The 15,713-nt window shown below is 38.7% G+C and overlaps 1 protein-coding gene across 1 annotated transcript; it reads left to right on the top strand.

Annotated features, from left to right (window-relative positions):
- Window positions 1–4,650: 4,650 nt before the first annotated feature.
- SLC10A2 (solute carrier family 10 member 2) lies at window positions 4,651–15,023 on the top strand. The gene is made up of 6 exons (XM_056489766.1): window positions 4,651–5,124; window positions 8,145–8,263; window positions 9,638–9,726; window positions 11,832–12,007; window positions 12,554–12,711; window positions 12,968–15,023. Exons 1-6 carry the CDS (start codon window positions 4,703–4,705, stop codon window positions 13,090–13,092), a joined length of 1,089 nt encoding a protein of 362 aa, XP_056345741.1. The 5' UTR covers window positions 4,651–4,702; the 3' UTR covers window positions 13,093–15,023.
- Window positions 15,024–15,713: the final 690 nt, after the last annotated feature.

The raw sequence follows: 15,713 nt of genomic DNA, 5'->3' as shown, positions 1-15,713 counted from the left end.
GCAGACAGGTTCCAGGGTTGGACAATGGTGGGAAAGGCTATTGGAACTGCAGGCAAAAACACTGGTTTCCTACTAGTTATCAGGAGTTAATTGTCATAAACACGACAAAAAGAAACAGTATAAGTGCATTCCCCTTCTGAAGAAAATTGACAGAGCCAATTTTGGTTCCAAGAAAATAAAATTCCTGTAATAATTTTATTTTTCTTTAACTTTTTAGACTTAAAATGAATCAGACCTTTGATCTAGAATTTATGCATCTATTTTTTTTTTTGGCCACTTACCCCAGTTAAGCCCTACTACTAATGAAAATTACAACTTTAAAATGACAGATAAAGGCACGAAATATTTCTGTGGTGTATTAACCCTCAAAGACCAAAGCTAGTCCTTGGTGAGGACATGAAAACATGTTTTTATTAAGATATTCCAATCCAATAGAATCATTCTAAAACTTACACTTCTATAGCTGGCAGCATGACTCATTTCTTAGATTTGTTATGAAATTATTCAGCTTTTTTAATCAATGTCAGAAGTCACTCTTACAGTTTGGCAGTCAAAAGGCTACCTTGTGCTTTTAGCAGGCTGCTGCTATTGTCTCACAGCAGATAGTCCTTGCTGAACACGTGAAATGCAGATTTCCCCTCATATACCTACCAGAAAAGAGAAAAGTTCTTTGAAATCTAAGGCCTTTGCATTCTCTTCCATGCATTTGTGTGACTTTCGTTATGCTCTACTGAAAATGCTCATGTTTGGCTACTTCAGATGGGTACACTAAAACATGATTAGGATTAGGAAATCTGAATTGTACCAGAAAATGCAAAAGCACTATGGATTTCTCCTTGCACGATAATTAGAGTTCTGACAAACTGTAGCAGAACCCCATCCCTCCAGCCAATCACTTATTCTGTGCAGGAATCCAGCCATGATTGCAAGGTGCATCTCTCAGAATCAGTACACCAGCCAGCTAAATATACCTGTAATCCAAGCATGTAAAACATCAGGCTTTTTTTTCCAGCTGAGTTCAACACCTGTGCCCTCCATGTTTCATTTAAAGCTCAAGAGTCTAACAGGCAGAGTCCAGATGTCTGCACCAGTCAGCAAAATGTAAAAATGTAAATCTAAAGATTCTGTAAGTTAGCTTTGCAGATGACTTTGACAGGAAGCTATCCTGAGCTAGATGTGTTTTAATGTCATGAGTTTCTCTCCTGCTATTGCATGGAGATTTTATTTTCTTAATGCCTTCTATAAGCTACCAACATAGAAAAACTTTTAACAAATGAACAAAATTTTCCATCTATAGTTATACTAAAGTTTAAAGTTATAAACAAGGGCAGCAATTTTGTACAGCTGCTGTCTCTCCTTTAAAGATGGTGGTAAAAAGCAGGTAATTGACTTTAAGTAATCAATTATCTGAAGGGAAAAATTCTTCTAACCAAGACATAAATATACTGAGAAGCACCTCAGACTCTGAATTGAGCAGACAGGGAAGATTCATAAGTCTCATTAAGAGAAACATCACAGAAATAAGCACCAGACGGCCATAAAAGACAAACAGTTAAATTGTTTCTCCCAATCCAAGGTTCTGTATGCACTTACTGCTATTGTTGTTTTATAACTGCCTGAGTTAATGGATAAATCAATTATCTAGTTGTCGGCACAGGAACAGATCCTTACAAGTTCTACCTGCCTGGATTTGTTTGCTGAAGTGACACTAAACTCACTTGAATAAGCTGGTAGCCTCATCACTGCAAAAATTCAAGAAGACTGCTGTTTGGGATGCAAATACAATTTAGTTTGGTATTTCTCTAAGCATTGGTTTTTCTCATTTTTGATGCATGCTGGCAGTGTCAAAATCAGTCTGGCTATGTTAATCATCACCAAAATGCTACCAAGCTCACTGCTCTGCTCCTTCCTTCTGTGAATGTCAATGGCAAATGCTTAAAACCACCCTGACTAAGATGTGCAACATGTACAGGCAAAAGATGCCTGCTGAGTTCACAGAGCAGTACATAGTCCATCTTACCAGTTAAGCACCATAACTTGAGTGGAAAACAGGCAGTGAAACAGAAGGCATACAGCTAAGTATCTCTGAAAACCATCTCTGAATTGCTGCTTTCCTTGAGGATGTCTCCTGCTAGCCTGAATTTAATCCATGCAAATGGATTAAATCCCAGAAGCACATTTTAAAAAGCAAACCAGACTTAGAGGAATGTTTGAAATCCAGCATTCCTGAGAGACCTACCTGTCTTCTCAATAATCCTGTACCTCCTGCAACATGCCAAGTTTTTTAACTGTGCCTGTAAATAGTTCAATGCCTTGGATAAGGCTTTAGTTCCCTAACACACAAGGACTTCTTGATACAGATATTCCCATCTGTGCTATATTGTGGTAATGTCAGCCTAATAATAAGTTGAATTCAGAAGGCCTCTCTTCTATTTCCAGACAACATTTTTGTGATCTAAGTTTTTATACAGCTAACTGCTGACATAATGGCTCATAGTCATCCCTTTTAAATTAGAAGGGAAAAAACTAAGGCAAAGCTAGCAGTTAAATACAGGTTAATTTTACAAAACTTGCTGCTCCACAAGGCCACACAGGTAAGTATCTGATGTGCTGTTTGTCCTTAGCTAAGCACAAAACCTAAGCATGAAGGTCTCCCCCTACACACTGTTTCCAGAAATCAAATTCTAAAATGACAGCTGGACTGCCTAGTCCCTTAGCAGAGGCTGGAGACACAAACCAAGGACATTTCATCTGTGCTCTTTCAGGGGGTGCAGCATCAAGCACCCCTACGCTGCCCAGACCACGGCTCTGCAAGGAGATGGAGGAGGTAAAAGCAACCCCTGCATGAGGCTCTGCTGAGAAACAGCTACTCTAAGCCTCACCTCCTCTCCCCAGCTACCCACTCTGGGTTTCCACAGCATACCAGACATTTGCAGGACTAGGAAAGTCACCCCCAGCCCCAAGATTTGATGGACATTTCAAGATGCTTGTAAAAAAATTTGGTTTCAACAAAAACCAAGTCCAAGTGCAAATCAAGACTGATACAGGTTTTATAGAAAATATTAATACAGCATTATTAATACGGTTTTAAAAACCTTACTAGCTCTTTAAAAGATTTGGATGGAAAAAAAAAAGCTCTTAAAACATTCTGTTTGAAAGAAAGCATAAAAAGGAGAAGTCTTTTCTGCCAAACTGAGATCTTGTGGCTTTCTCTTCCTTTCATCTACTCCTTATTACCTTACCTGTTGTTCTGTTAGACATATCCTAGTCACAGAGATGTGGCACTAATCACAGGGTAGGAGTTGCCAGCTGCCTGGGAGGATAAAGCTACTCTGACATTATCCCATCAGGCACCCAACAGTGACTTAGGAGATACAGCCATTTAGCTGACCCCTTTGTAAAGAAACAGGTGCCATCTGAGCCTGCTGAGAAATCCTTTCTAATGCAGTCAGCTCCCCCTACACCATTCAAGGTTTAAAGTGAAAAAAAAAAAAAAATCAACTCCTACCATTTCACACTGATGTTAGGCACAAAGTGCTAAGACTTCCAGTGAGAGTCTTGCTTGCTGAAGATAATTATGGCTTAGCACGCTACCCTAGTAAAAAATACTTCTCTGTTGAAAAATAAAGATTATTGGGGGCATCACTGCACATTATGTGTCAGACTTGATTTTAGTCTAACATCTACATTTGAAGATACTTCTGCCCCAAAGCTTGGGCACAGGTAAAGAATCATTAACATTCTTCCTCCGAAAACCATCCAAATTTTCAAGGAAGCCTAGGAGTAAATCTTTAAAATCTTTTCAAAATTTGAGATTGCCTTTGAGCCACGAGGATGACAGAGCACAACAAGCCATACCAAAGCCAGGCACAAGAAACCTGTCTCTTAACCTTTGTGCTGCACCTGGCAGTGACCTGCGCTGTCACCCCTGGTGTGGATGCTGAGCATGTCGTGGCAGAGACAGGGACGTGGTCGGCTTGCTGGGAGCCCTGGCTCCACAGTCGTGTGCCAGCCTCACTGCCCTGCTCGCTGCTCCCCATGCTTGACTCAGGGAATATATCTCCTTCCTCCTCCACCCTTGCCACCCCACTCTCCTCCTCTCACTGTCTGCCACTTCCATTCCAAGCTGGATCAAAGTGTCACTGCGCCAGCTGCGTCTGGCAGAAGGTGCCAGGGGGGCACCGAACCTCCATGCTGCCAGAAACGAGGATTCCACATGGCTCAAATGTGCCCGTGTGTTATGCTGGATGTTGTATCCATTAGCAAGAGTTGCAGCTTGAGATCATATCCCAGGATTTCTGCCCTGTACTGCCAGCAACATTGCACGCACGAGCAGGTCTCCGAAGGCATGCAAGAATTCAAAGAGTGAAGTCTAAACTTTCTCTTCCTCTTGTGATTCTCGTTTCATGGGCTTGGCAGCACTACAAGCTTCCTTTACACCCTTAAATATTAACATAGCTATTCTCTTGATGTGGGATTCCTCATTATCATATGAATAAATGATTAATTGTCTCTGTACCAAGCAACTTTTATAACTATATGAATCAGCATTGAGCCAAACCCTTCAAGAGCAGTAAGAGTTTTCCAGTATTTATTGCACTTTATTGCTTCCTGGATCATTTAAAAGAAGTCACTGAGAAACAGCAATTCACACAGGCTTGAAAGTTTACCACAGATGTAGTTAGGAGTTCTGTATTTCAAAATGCAGACAAACTTTCTTTCCCAGCAATTTAAAGCTGGTTTTTTGGCAGAAAACTCCACGGCTTGTCCAGCAAATGCTACTATTTGTGATGGCACATCTTGTGTATTACCAGAAGATAATTTTAATCAAACTTTGAGCGTAATTTTAAGTACTGTTCTAACAATCATGCTGGCTATGGTGATGTTCTCCATGGGCTGCAACGTGGAAATTAAGAATTTTTTGGGTCATTTAAGAAGACCCTGGGGTATATTTGTGGGTTTCCTTTGCCAGTTTGGAATTATGCCTCTCACAGCCTTCTTGCTCTCTTTGGCCTTTGATATCCTTCCTATTCAAGCTGTCGTGGTGCTGATCATGGGATGCTGTCCAGGGGGCACAGCCTCAAATGTCATTGCCTACTGGGTGGATGGAGACATGGACCTAAGGTAAGAGCAACCATTCTCTAAACACTTCATATGGCTCTTTACATTGTGAATTTTGCATTGCCTGATCTGTCTGATGTTTTTCTTAGCTTTCTGGCACATGCATGGTGGTTTCTCCTTGTAAAGATGGTTAGTAACTGCAATTGCAGTAAATATAAGCAGACTGGCAAATACCTTTTGTTCATTGGGAATTAACAAGGAAGACATCACAACAGAATTGTGTACATTAGAAAATATCTTTATTCTAAAACTTCAAATCCTGGAGCAAATATCATCAAAGAAGACAATTAAGATAACATACATTGTGAAAACTTTGCCCAAGTTAAATTACTTTTCTTCCTCCCAAGATCTTGAGTAGCAAAAATATTTTAAAAACAACATAGGATTTTAGGACTAGTATCCTTTGTACTAAATGGTCACTATGCAACTTTTCTTGAAGTGATTTTTCTTGAAAAAGAGCTCCTGTGGAAAAAATATTTTCCCTTCCTTTTGTGTTCTATAGAATAAAAAGACAGCTATTTATTTTCTCTTTGGGAACTAGTTCTAATGAATATCACTTGTGATAATCCTTTCTGCTCCTGAAACTTTGGGCGAGGTTTTCAGACTGAGGGAATATTTCACAGGCTAGAAAGCACTACTTAAGGCATCCCTCAATGACCGAGTGGTATGAACTCAGAAACAAATGTGTAGGGCACCTGACATGGCCTAGGACATCAAACACACAGGAGAAGTGAACCCTACTCTTGATGCAAATTCCATGTGGGGTTCATTAACTCCAAGAGACTTTAAAATTAGGCACCTTTTTATTTTTATGTCCTGATTACTTTGGTCTAAAATAAACGGAACCATTTCTCTCTTTCCTACAAAGTAAAATAAATTGGAGCATTCATCCTATTTATCATATGCCTGTCTTAACTAGAAATGGAAAAGATAGCATAAGTAAGAAAGATATGGAGTTAGGATAAATAGTCTGATAATGTTAATACTTGTAGCTTTAATACAACACTTTTTCCGTGCTTTGAAAATAGTGAACTTTTTTGTCACATACAAGTGTTAATGTAAAAGCAGCTTTCAAATTATGAATGAGGTCAGCTCTGCTAATCATTGACTTCCTCATTGTAGAGGAAAGATCTATGATATCAGGAACTGTAAGACTCTTAATTTCTATTAATATAGGTCTAAGAAACCACAGGTGGGAAGATATTGAGTACAAGGTTGAAATTTTGTTCTAATCTCTTCCTGGAAAAAAAAAAACTGAGCTAAACTATGCTTGGTCAGCTCAGTATGTTTAACTTAGCACCACTGAAATCAATGCTAAAAATCCAAATTTATAATGCTATAAACATGAGCAGGATTTCTATCCCATTATACTGACAAAGGGTGAAGTTAATTGAAAATGGCTATAAAAGGTGATATATTCTTCAGGTAAAGACCTCTACCTTAAGTCAAATGCTTTTGGTCGTTACCTTTGCAACAAAGATGCAGGGACCACAGGATACAGCAGGTACAGCAGATTGTCAAGGCAAGCCTCTATCTTCTCAATAGAAGAATAACATTAGAAGTTGTGTGGATGGCTTCTGGAACCACCACAGTATTTTAGAAACCTGCCCATCATATCAGGCAATGTTTTTGGTTTAACTGCAAAATTTTATGATAATACATTACAACCCATGGTAATTGTCTATAGTTCTGCTTCAAAACCTCTCTGTGCAAATAGGTCACAAGTTTGAGAAGGAATTAGTTTTATAATTAGCATTATAATCACAGTCAGGTATGTATTGAATAATCACAGTCAGGAAGTATGATGTTTCATATCTTTCTTAGTAAATCAAACCCAGCTGATATCCTCTAATGCTTCCCCATAGAGACATTTCTTGATATAAAAACAACTGCTTCTCTGGAAACAGGGACTGGGGTTACAGGATGGCCAGACTTTGGAGAAGGAGGTACATTCGTGGACAGTATAAAGATAAAGGAAATACAGAGATAGGAAAAATGAGGGGTTTTATCCATTTGGGAATTCATCAAACCTTAATAGTAGCGCCTGAATTTTTTCTCTGTAGACTTCTGAATAAACTCTTTTGCCAGAGTCTCCTGCAAAATCCTATTCAATGACTCTAAAGCAGTGAGTGACAGGAACCAAAATTAATGCAAATATTCCTGTGGTTTCTACATTAATTTTTCTAGACTTCTCTGGATCTACTCGGTTTGTGGACCAGGATCAGTAGTCCGTTTTCTGAGGACAAGCAACAAAAAAGAGAAATAAGAAGTGAGGCTCAAAAGAAAGATTCCAAAATCTCTTAACTAGAACCCTCTCTCAGTATTTTTATACCAGAAAAATGAGATTTTTACACATAATTTTATCCATTGTATTCCAATTCTGAGAGTTTTCTCCTTATTTTAGATGTCTTGCTTTTTCCTGTTTCTTCATTCCTGTAGCAGAATGCATCTTTCTGTACAAGAGAAAACAGAAACATCTTTGTGAAATGCAGCAACAATACTTATGTTAAGCCTCACTGAGCAATTCTAACCACTACTTTTTGGCCTAGAGCAAAGCAAGCCAGAAAAGGGAATTTTATTATATCACATATCTTAGACAATGAAATGGATTTCTATGCTGCTGAGTTCAGAGTGAAGTTTTAACACTCTAGAACTGCTGGTGTAATGGAAAGCTCCATCTCTGCCGCTGTTCCCTGCTTGCCATCCTCTCTGAAAGCAGCCAGACAGGCAGCATGGAGACAGACTTGCCAACAGACCTTCCTGCTGGCCACCTGTCTGACTGCTCCTAACTAAAGTTATGGTTCTGTGGCTGCAGAACACCTTGATATTTCACGTTCTTTTCTTTTCAGCAGAAGCCATTCCTTTCATTTAGCTTTTCTCTAACCTGATAAACAGGATAAATTGTTTGTAGCCAGCAATATTTCTTGCACAACCTTTTGCAAGGTGTGAAATGGTAATAAGAAAATAAGAAAGACTATGGGCTAGCATGAGATGAACTGTCAGTGTAACCAATTTCTTTGCAGCATCAGCATGACAACTTGCTCCACACTGCTTGCAATGGGAATGATGCCACTTTGTCTCCTTATTTACACCAAGATGTGGACTGATTCAAATGCAATTGTACTCCCCTACGACAGCATTGGTGAGTCCAGTGAAACAGCACTATCCCTTCTGTCTATCCTCCCTTCAGTGACAACTATCTCTATACCATTGTCCTGTAGTCAGGAAGAAATTACCTCAGATTTTTTAAAATATTCCTCTCTCTACTTTTTAATAACTTCCATGGGTATTAGGTACCAAAAATCACTTCACATCATCCACAGCATTGCCAAAGAAAGACTTGAAGCCATTATAAATATTATACAAATAATTATGACAAGATTGTGCATGTTTTTCTCTCCAAATGGTTTTGAGACCAATGTGGTAGTGGGATAAGAATATAGAATAATTCATACAGGAATAGCTGCTTTCTCCAGGATGAAAGTGTTTATAACAGCTTTTAGACACAATCTTGCAAAGTGCTAAATGCTGAGGCCATAATCTGGCAAAATACTTAAGCACACGTGGATAATTAAGCAAGTGATTAAAACTGCTGAGTCTCTTTGAAAAGCTGCAATCTACACTGCCAGGAGTGGCTTCATTTGACTTCCTGTCAAAAATCTCATCCAGCTACAAAGAGAAAATAGTTAAAGTATTTAGAAATACATGCTCCAGTGCCTTGCAGAGCTGTGGCCCTCGTGCTTATCAAGTGCAGTTCCATGTTGTGCTAATCTTAAAAGCCAGCAGAATCACTTTCACATTCTTCAACTTCACTTCCCATTGTCCTTGGGGAAAAACAAAAATCACATACTTTGCTTGTGCTTTCAAATTAAATACTGGAGAGGGAAGGCCAAAACAAAAGAAGCTCTAAACCGGCTGCTGATACGGTACAGCAGAGAAACACCTGCAGACAAAATGAACATTTAATATAGCTACTCACATCACAGCATAGTGATGATTAGCACACTCAGGTTTCTGACTGCCTTTCTGATGCAGGTGAATGAGCATGTAGCTCAGCAGAATGGCAATTACTTCAACAGGCTGCCAAAGATAACAGAGTCTATAGAAAAGCAAACGGGCAGGTGTGGGTAGAGTGTGTGTGTGTGCTCCAGGCTGTGCACACCAGAAATGTGCCCTGAAGGGCTGCTCCAGGCTGTGCACACCAGAAACATCCCCTGAAGGGCTGCTCCAGGCTGTGCACACCAGAAACATCCCCTGAAGGGCTGCTCCAGGCTGTGAACACCAGAAATGTGCCCTGAAGGGCTGCTCCAGGGTGTGCACACCAGAAACATCCCCTGAAGGGCTGCTCCAGGCTGTGAACACCAGAAATGTGCCCTGAAGGGCTGCTCCAGGCTGTGCACACCAGAAACATCCCCTGAAGGGCTGCTCCAGGCCCACAGTCACTCAGCATGGTGTCTGTCCTGACTTTAAAACCTGTTCCATACAGGATCTTAACTTCTCTCTTCTTTTTCTACAGGAATTTCTCTGGTAGCTCTTGTAATTCCCATTTCGTTTGGAATATTTGTCAACCACAAATGGCCCAGTAAAGCGAAAATCATACTTAAGGTAGGATATATAAGGCTGAAGCATAAGCAATTATGGACAAATTATGGAATCAGTGGGACTGCTGGAGCAGTACATTGCTATTCATAGTATGAGTATCTGACTTCATAAGACCTGGAAAGTTTTCAGCAGAAAACAAATGAGGTGCTGTGGAAATGTATTGCTTTCCCCCTGCACAAACATGCATGAGTTGCATGCATTATTAGAAACCATCATTATCTAAAGAACCTACTTTTTTCTTTGGCTGCAACTATGTTAGTAATTGACTTCAGTATATAATGTAAACTGAAATTGGAAGGAAAATCACTCAGGTCAACAGAAAGCAGTTTTTCTCTGCAAAACAATAAAAAATAAAATCATTCTCAATCAAAATGCCTTTCTCCTTTTAAGAGAGTTCCCTGATTTTTTTGTGGGCCAATTTTTGAGTGTGAAGTCGATTTTTATTTAAAAAAATATACGGAAAATATTCTAACTTTTAAAAAGACCTAAAAAAACTATTTACAAAATATAGCTGTCTTTGCAAGATGATTTCAGATACATCAAAAATATGGTGATTTTGGCAAAAACTGTTCTCATCAAAATAATAGTAATAATTCAGCCACATCTAGGGTGACAGCAAATTAATAATTTCTGAGCATTTGGTTTAGGTTTAAAGAGATTTTCAGACATGCTGAGAATTCTTGGCCTTTGCTAACCGTTCTTAGTTAACAAAAAAATATTATCTAAATTTTCTTAAAGAAAAGTACTCTGGTCACTTGTTTTTCTGCCTATATTTTGCTATTGGCTCAGACCGCATAGAGCATAAAGTCTTTTTTAAGTCAATTCATTTTCAGTAAACTGCCAGCTTATCATGCTGCATTCTAAAATGCACTCAGAGCTTACTATTTCTATTTAATCAGTTGAGGGAAGAGCATGGACTTGTACTCACATGAAAAGAAACTCTGCTTGATCTCTCAGCAAAGCCACATTTCATTCCTTCTTATTGAATGCGTGAGCAACCCACAGATCGGTCCATTGAGAGTTTGCTTTGTGTAGGACAATGAAGCATCAAGTGAAGATTGAGCCATAGCTGTCAGATTAAGACTTATATAGTGAGAAATTCAGATAAGAGAACAGAGTGTGCCAGGTGAAAGAAGAGCTTGTCATGGCCAGACTATGTTTCTTCTTCCTTGGTGCACGTGGTTAATAGCTCAGCCAAACAAAAGTACTTGCTCACTCAGTGCTCTTAAAAACGCTCCAGCCAAAGACTGATGAAGCCACTTCAAAGCAATACATATTTTAGCTGAGGCATAGATTCTCCTAAGCTTAGACTAAGAAGACTATCTTTGAGATCCCTGGCAACACAGGCTATCATGACAGACATTCCACTAGGGCATTGAAAGGAGAGTGAGTTATAACTTTTTTAGGCAAGCAGCAGTAAAGGTTTCAGTACATTCAATCACAAGAAATAAGATCAACTGCAGTGCTTAAGTCTATGTAGAAGGGCTATACAACCTCCTAACCAGTTTTCAAGCATGAATTTTTAGCCCCATTAAAGATTTACCCCTGCACTTGGCAAATAATTTCCTAGCACTACCTCACTAGCAATCTAGTGTCTAATTAGCACACACTGTACTAAGCCTCAGAGTGTGATTCACCAGGGAGGAGAATGCAGTATTCTCCCTACTAGGCTGTCAGTTTCTCAACAACTCTGGGGAAATTTTTCTGTTGTGTGCACCATTCCTCACTCATATCACACCTGTGAAATTATTTTTAATCTCCAGCCCTAAGTACAATTATAGTCAAGGCTTCAAAAGACTAGTCCTATGGCTACCTGCTATAGATACCTATTACAGCTGTATCTTGATCTAGAGCTGAAGTCACACATTGAAGTACATCGTAGATCTCTTGTTTGGTAAAATGGCAGCTATCTAATCTCTCAGCCTGCTGTGAATTGTATTGCTGTAAACATCAGGTGTTGTGTTTAACAAGGTATTTCAGTGACTCAGAGACAATACCAGGCATGTTTGATACCGTGTTTGTTGCCATTAAATTTTCTTGAGAGTTCATTTGTGCAGTATTCTGCGATTCTGTGATTCTGACTCGGTCCCTCTTCCTTCGTTTCACAGGTGGGTTCCATTGTGGGAGCAGTGCTCATCGTGGTCATTGCTGTGGTTGGGGGCATACTCTACAAAGGCTCTTGGATTATCACACCAAAATTATGGATCATTGGCACCATATTTCCAGCAGCTGGTTATTCTTTAGGATTCTTTCTGGCTCGTATTGCTGGTCTTTCTTGGCACAGGTAATCCATAGTCTTTATTCAACTGTGTAAAAATATTTTATTTAATGATTAATCAATACTGAGAATGCTCCCTAAACAGTAATTATGTTACAAAGTCACTCATTCACTAAGCCTGTGTTTTGTGATACTATGTGCAGACAAAACTTTCTTGCTCACATTTGTTAGCAGACTCTGACTATAGCTGCTTTCCTTTCATGCGCCAATGTCTTGCACTTCAAACAAGTGAAACAGACCTGACTTGTAACCAGTTTGGAACTGCAGTAAAACTTCTCATGTAGATGCAGCAGTCTACAATTTAGAACATCATTGCAAGAGAGGGAGACAGCAAGAGCCACATATGTGCCTTAAAGGTGGCTCACAGTTTTTACTGCTGCTGAACTACCAACAATTGGTAGTACCAGCCATAGGTGGAATGTTTTGCTGGCTATATTAGCTGAAGGAAACAATTTTCTTAGTTATCCATTGCATTTTTTTGCTTATCCAGATTAGTAAAAAGCATAATAATTGGATGCTATTTCACAACTGTCTTTGTATTATTCCCTTTAGATGTCGTACAGTGTCTCTGGAAACAGGCATGCAAAACACTCAGCTATGTTCAACTATAGTACAGCTCTCATTCAGTCCTGAAGAACTGGAACTGATGTTTACTTTCCCACTCATCTACAGCATTTTCCAGCTGACGTTTGCACTACTAATTTTAGGAGGTAAAGTCATTTTCTATTATAGCACTATAATTATCATTATTATCACCAGTTTAATTTTTCATGTATGTGGAGAAAACAAGAAGGGATAAAAATAATCAAATGGATCTCAAAATCAAAGCATAGCTTTAAAGAAACTTTCTGGAGGTGTTGGAATGTTTTAGCAACATAAGGAAAGAAAATGTTGCATGGATATATGTTACTACAGCATCTTTTCAGGCAATTTTATAATTATTTTATTTAATATATTGATCCTCAGGCTACCGTCTATACAGAAGACGCCATGTCAAAACAGCAACAGATGTTGAGAAAACACCACAAAAAGAGAATTCAAAATCAATTGCTATAAATAATGGAGGATTTGTATCAGATGAGATGAAATAGACAACTACATCTGCACCCACCAGCTGTGAGGATAAAGAATATATGGTTTATTTAAAACCGGTTTTTTTTATTGTGCTGTTTTTCCATAGTAATATTTAACAAAAGAAGTTCTGCTGATACTGCACTGTGAGACTTTAAAATTATTAACTTAAGAAAGATCTACTTTGATTTTTAACATGGTTTTTGCCACAATTGTAGAATCTGGTTTTGAGGCTAATTCCCAAAAAATATGTAATATTTTATTATGGATTATTTAACAAAAAGCAGAATAAAGGTGGCCTATTGGTAAGAAGAAGCAAATATCTTCAATATCAGCTCCAGCCCATGGTCCTGCAAATCCATTTGCTAGTCTCAGCCCCACACAAAACAAAGAGAAATCTTCTTAAAGTGTCTGCGCAGGAACAGGAGTTGATGTAGAAGATCTGGTAAGGCTGAGTATGAATCAAGCATGAAATTGGACCAAGCCAATAATGAAATAAAAGTTTCATTTAGGTCAGTCTGGGCAGACTAAAGCACTGTATTAATTGCTTGAAGCATTAATTTATTCTAATGCTATATTTTACCAAGTGCACGGCACCTTATCACTCCATTTTTTTTTCTCAAAGTAATAGAATGTAACAGTCTTACATCTTTGGCCTGTGTATTTTAGGTGTTGGAAACAAGAACAGAGACACAAAGGTGAGGGCTTAAGTCTTGAGCAATTTTAGTGACAGCAGTGAGAGCTGCATACACAGGAGCAAGCAGAGGTTCTGGAGGGGTAAGAAATTATCAGCTTCTGCACTGGAAGGAAGGCATTTCAAAATGGAACAAAAAAACGTCCCTGATTCATCCAGGAATGCTTCCACCAATCTTAACATGAGACAGCAGTTTTTGGAGAGAGTTAAATATTTTTTGTTATTTTATGAGGTAAATAAATTTGAACCTACCAGATGTCTATGACATTTAGACATTGATATAGTTGACAATTTTAAGATTTTATTTATATAAACCAGGAATATAAATAATTGGATGTACACATACATTATACATAGTTTCTGAAAATTCAGGAGTACATATGGAAATCTCTCCTAATTGTGTGGAGAAAATTAGTGCAATTCTAGGAGAAACAGCGTAGTAAAATCCTTGCAGCTGTAATTTTTTTAAGGAAACACTCAGTAACATTAGTGCAGTAGATGCTATGTAAAGAAAATATCCAGAGAACTTCAGGTAAATGAGCGAGAGCTTGGCTGACCAAAAAATTTAAGAGTGAACTGACTATCAGCACATGGAAACAATATGCCTTTCTATCATATTTAAGTGGACCTTCCAAGATATGGTGAGTTAACGTTTTTTACAAACACAACTGAAATTGTGGAATTTAAGTCCCCAGTGTGCAGCTTTCCACTGCTGCAGAAACATGCCCAGTACTAAACTAAGAATAAATTATTGTTGTCTACCATATGTGGACCCCAAAGGGTCTTAAAATGTTCCTGAGTACTGTGAGGCTTGAAGTTGCTTTACTTTTGTCAGGGAGATCAGAATGGTCATAACTTCCAAGGAGGAGTTCAACACTGAGTGGAAGTTAGTTGTGTTTTATAGAACAAAGATTAAACAAAATACGGAGAAATCATAAATTGTGAAACAGCACATTCATCAAGAAAAGGAAAAGCTTTTATTTGTAACATCTGTACTAAAATGGTTGTTGTCTTGCTCCTGCTCCTGTCAAAAAATGGACAGTGGAAGTTAGTTAGGATCATGTCTTTCTTACACATGAAGCTGCTACTCTTCTCCCATGCTTGCTGAACTTCTATGTTTCTGTGTATATTTCAAGCAGATTCTGAAAATATGTTGAAGAGTAATAGTTTGTCTTGCTTATACTCTGTGTGTGTCTCTGTGTGCGTGTGTGCTTGTGTGTCCGTGTATTTAACACAACTGTATAAACATTGAACTAAATAAAGTCAGAAACTATTTATAATTTTGCCCACTGGAGTAATTTAAGGTGAAAAGATTTGGCACCAAAACCGAACATGCAGACAGAGTTTATAGCTTTGAGATGTAACAAAAACATCTCATGTTATGTGTAAAATAGGTATGTTTAATAATCATAGAACCGTAGAGCGGTTTGGGTTGGAAGGGACCTGGAAATGTCATGTAGTCCAACCTTCCTGAAATGGGCAGGGACATCTTCAACTAAATCAGGTTGCTCAGAACCCAATCCTACCTGATCCTGAATGTTCACTTCTAAATCTCCAGATGTAGAAGTGAAGTCTGGACAACACCAGTATCAGATCACTTGTGGAGCTGGGGTGGGCTGTCTCACAGTAGTGTAAGGAACCAGTGGGGAAGTCCTCTCCCCAGAGATGTCCAAAAAGATGTCTGGCTATATATATAGACCAATAAATGCTGGGATATGGGCTATTCAGTTGCAGGGATCTGGTGGCCTCCAACATTGCAGTTGTCATTGTCTTGGTATTGTCAAAAGGAAAACCCTGGACTGCTGAGATCAGCCTTTTTAACCTGCTCAGTGTCACCTCCTCACATTCCACAGCAAGAAAATCCTTTCAATGAAAGGCAGTATCACTTAGTGTCACAGTGTGACTTGGGTCTTGCCAATTTTAATATATTTAATTTCTTTTAGAGAT

This window comes from Oenanthe melanoleuca, chromosome 1 (assembly GCF_029582105.1).
Source record: "Oenanthe melanoleuca isolate GR-GAL-2019-014 chromosome 1, OMel1.0, whole genome shotgun sequence".
Taxonomy (NCBI): Eukaryota; Metazoa; Chordata; class Aves; order Passeriformes; family Muscicapidae; genus Oenanthe; species Oenanthe melanoleuca.
The sequence above is the reverse complement of the archived record's forward strand: the minus strand, read 5'-3'. Positions and strand labels throughout refer to the sequence as shown.

Excerpts from the sequence above, each read along its gene's own strand:
- SLC10A2 (XM_056489766.1), top strand. The coding sequence starts at position 4,703 with ATGCAGACAAACTTTCTTTCCCAGCAATTTAAAGCTGGTTTTTTGGCA. Across the intron at positions 5,125-8,144 it reads GATGGAGACATGGACCTAAG|CATCAGCATGACAACTTGCT; the intron begins GTAAGAGCAACC and ends ATTTCTTTGCAG. Across the intron at positions 9,727-11,831 it reads AAGCGAAAATCATACTTAAG|GTGGGTTCCATTGTGGGAGC; the intron begins GTAGGATATATA and ends TTCGTTTCACAG.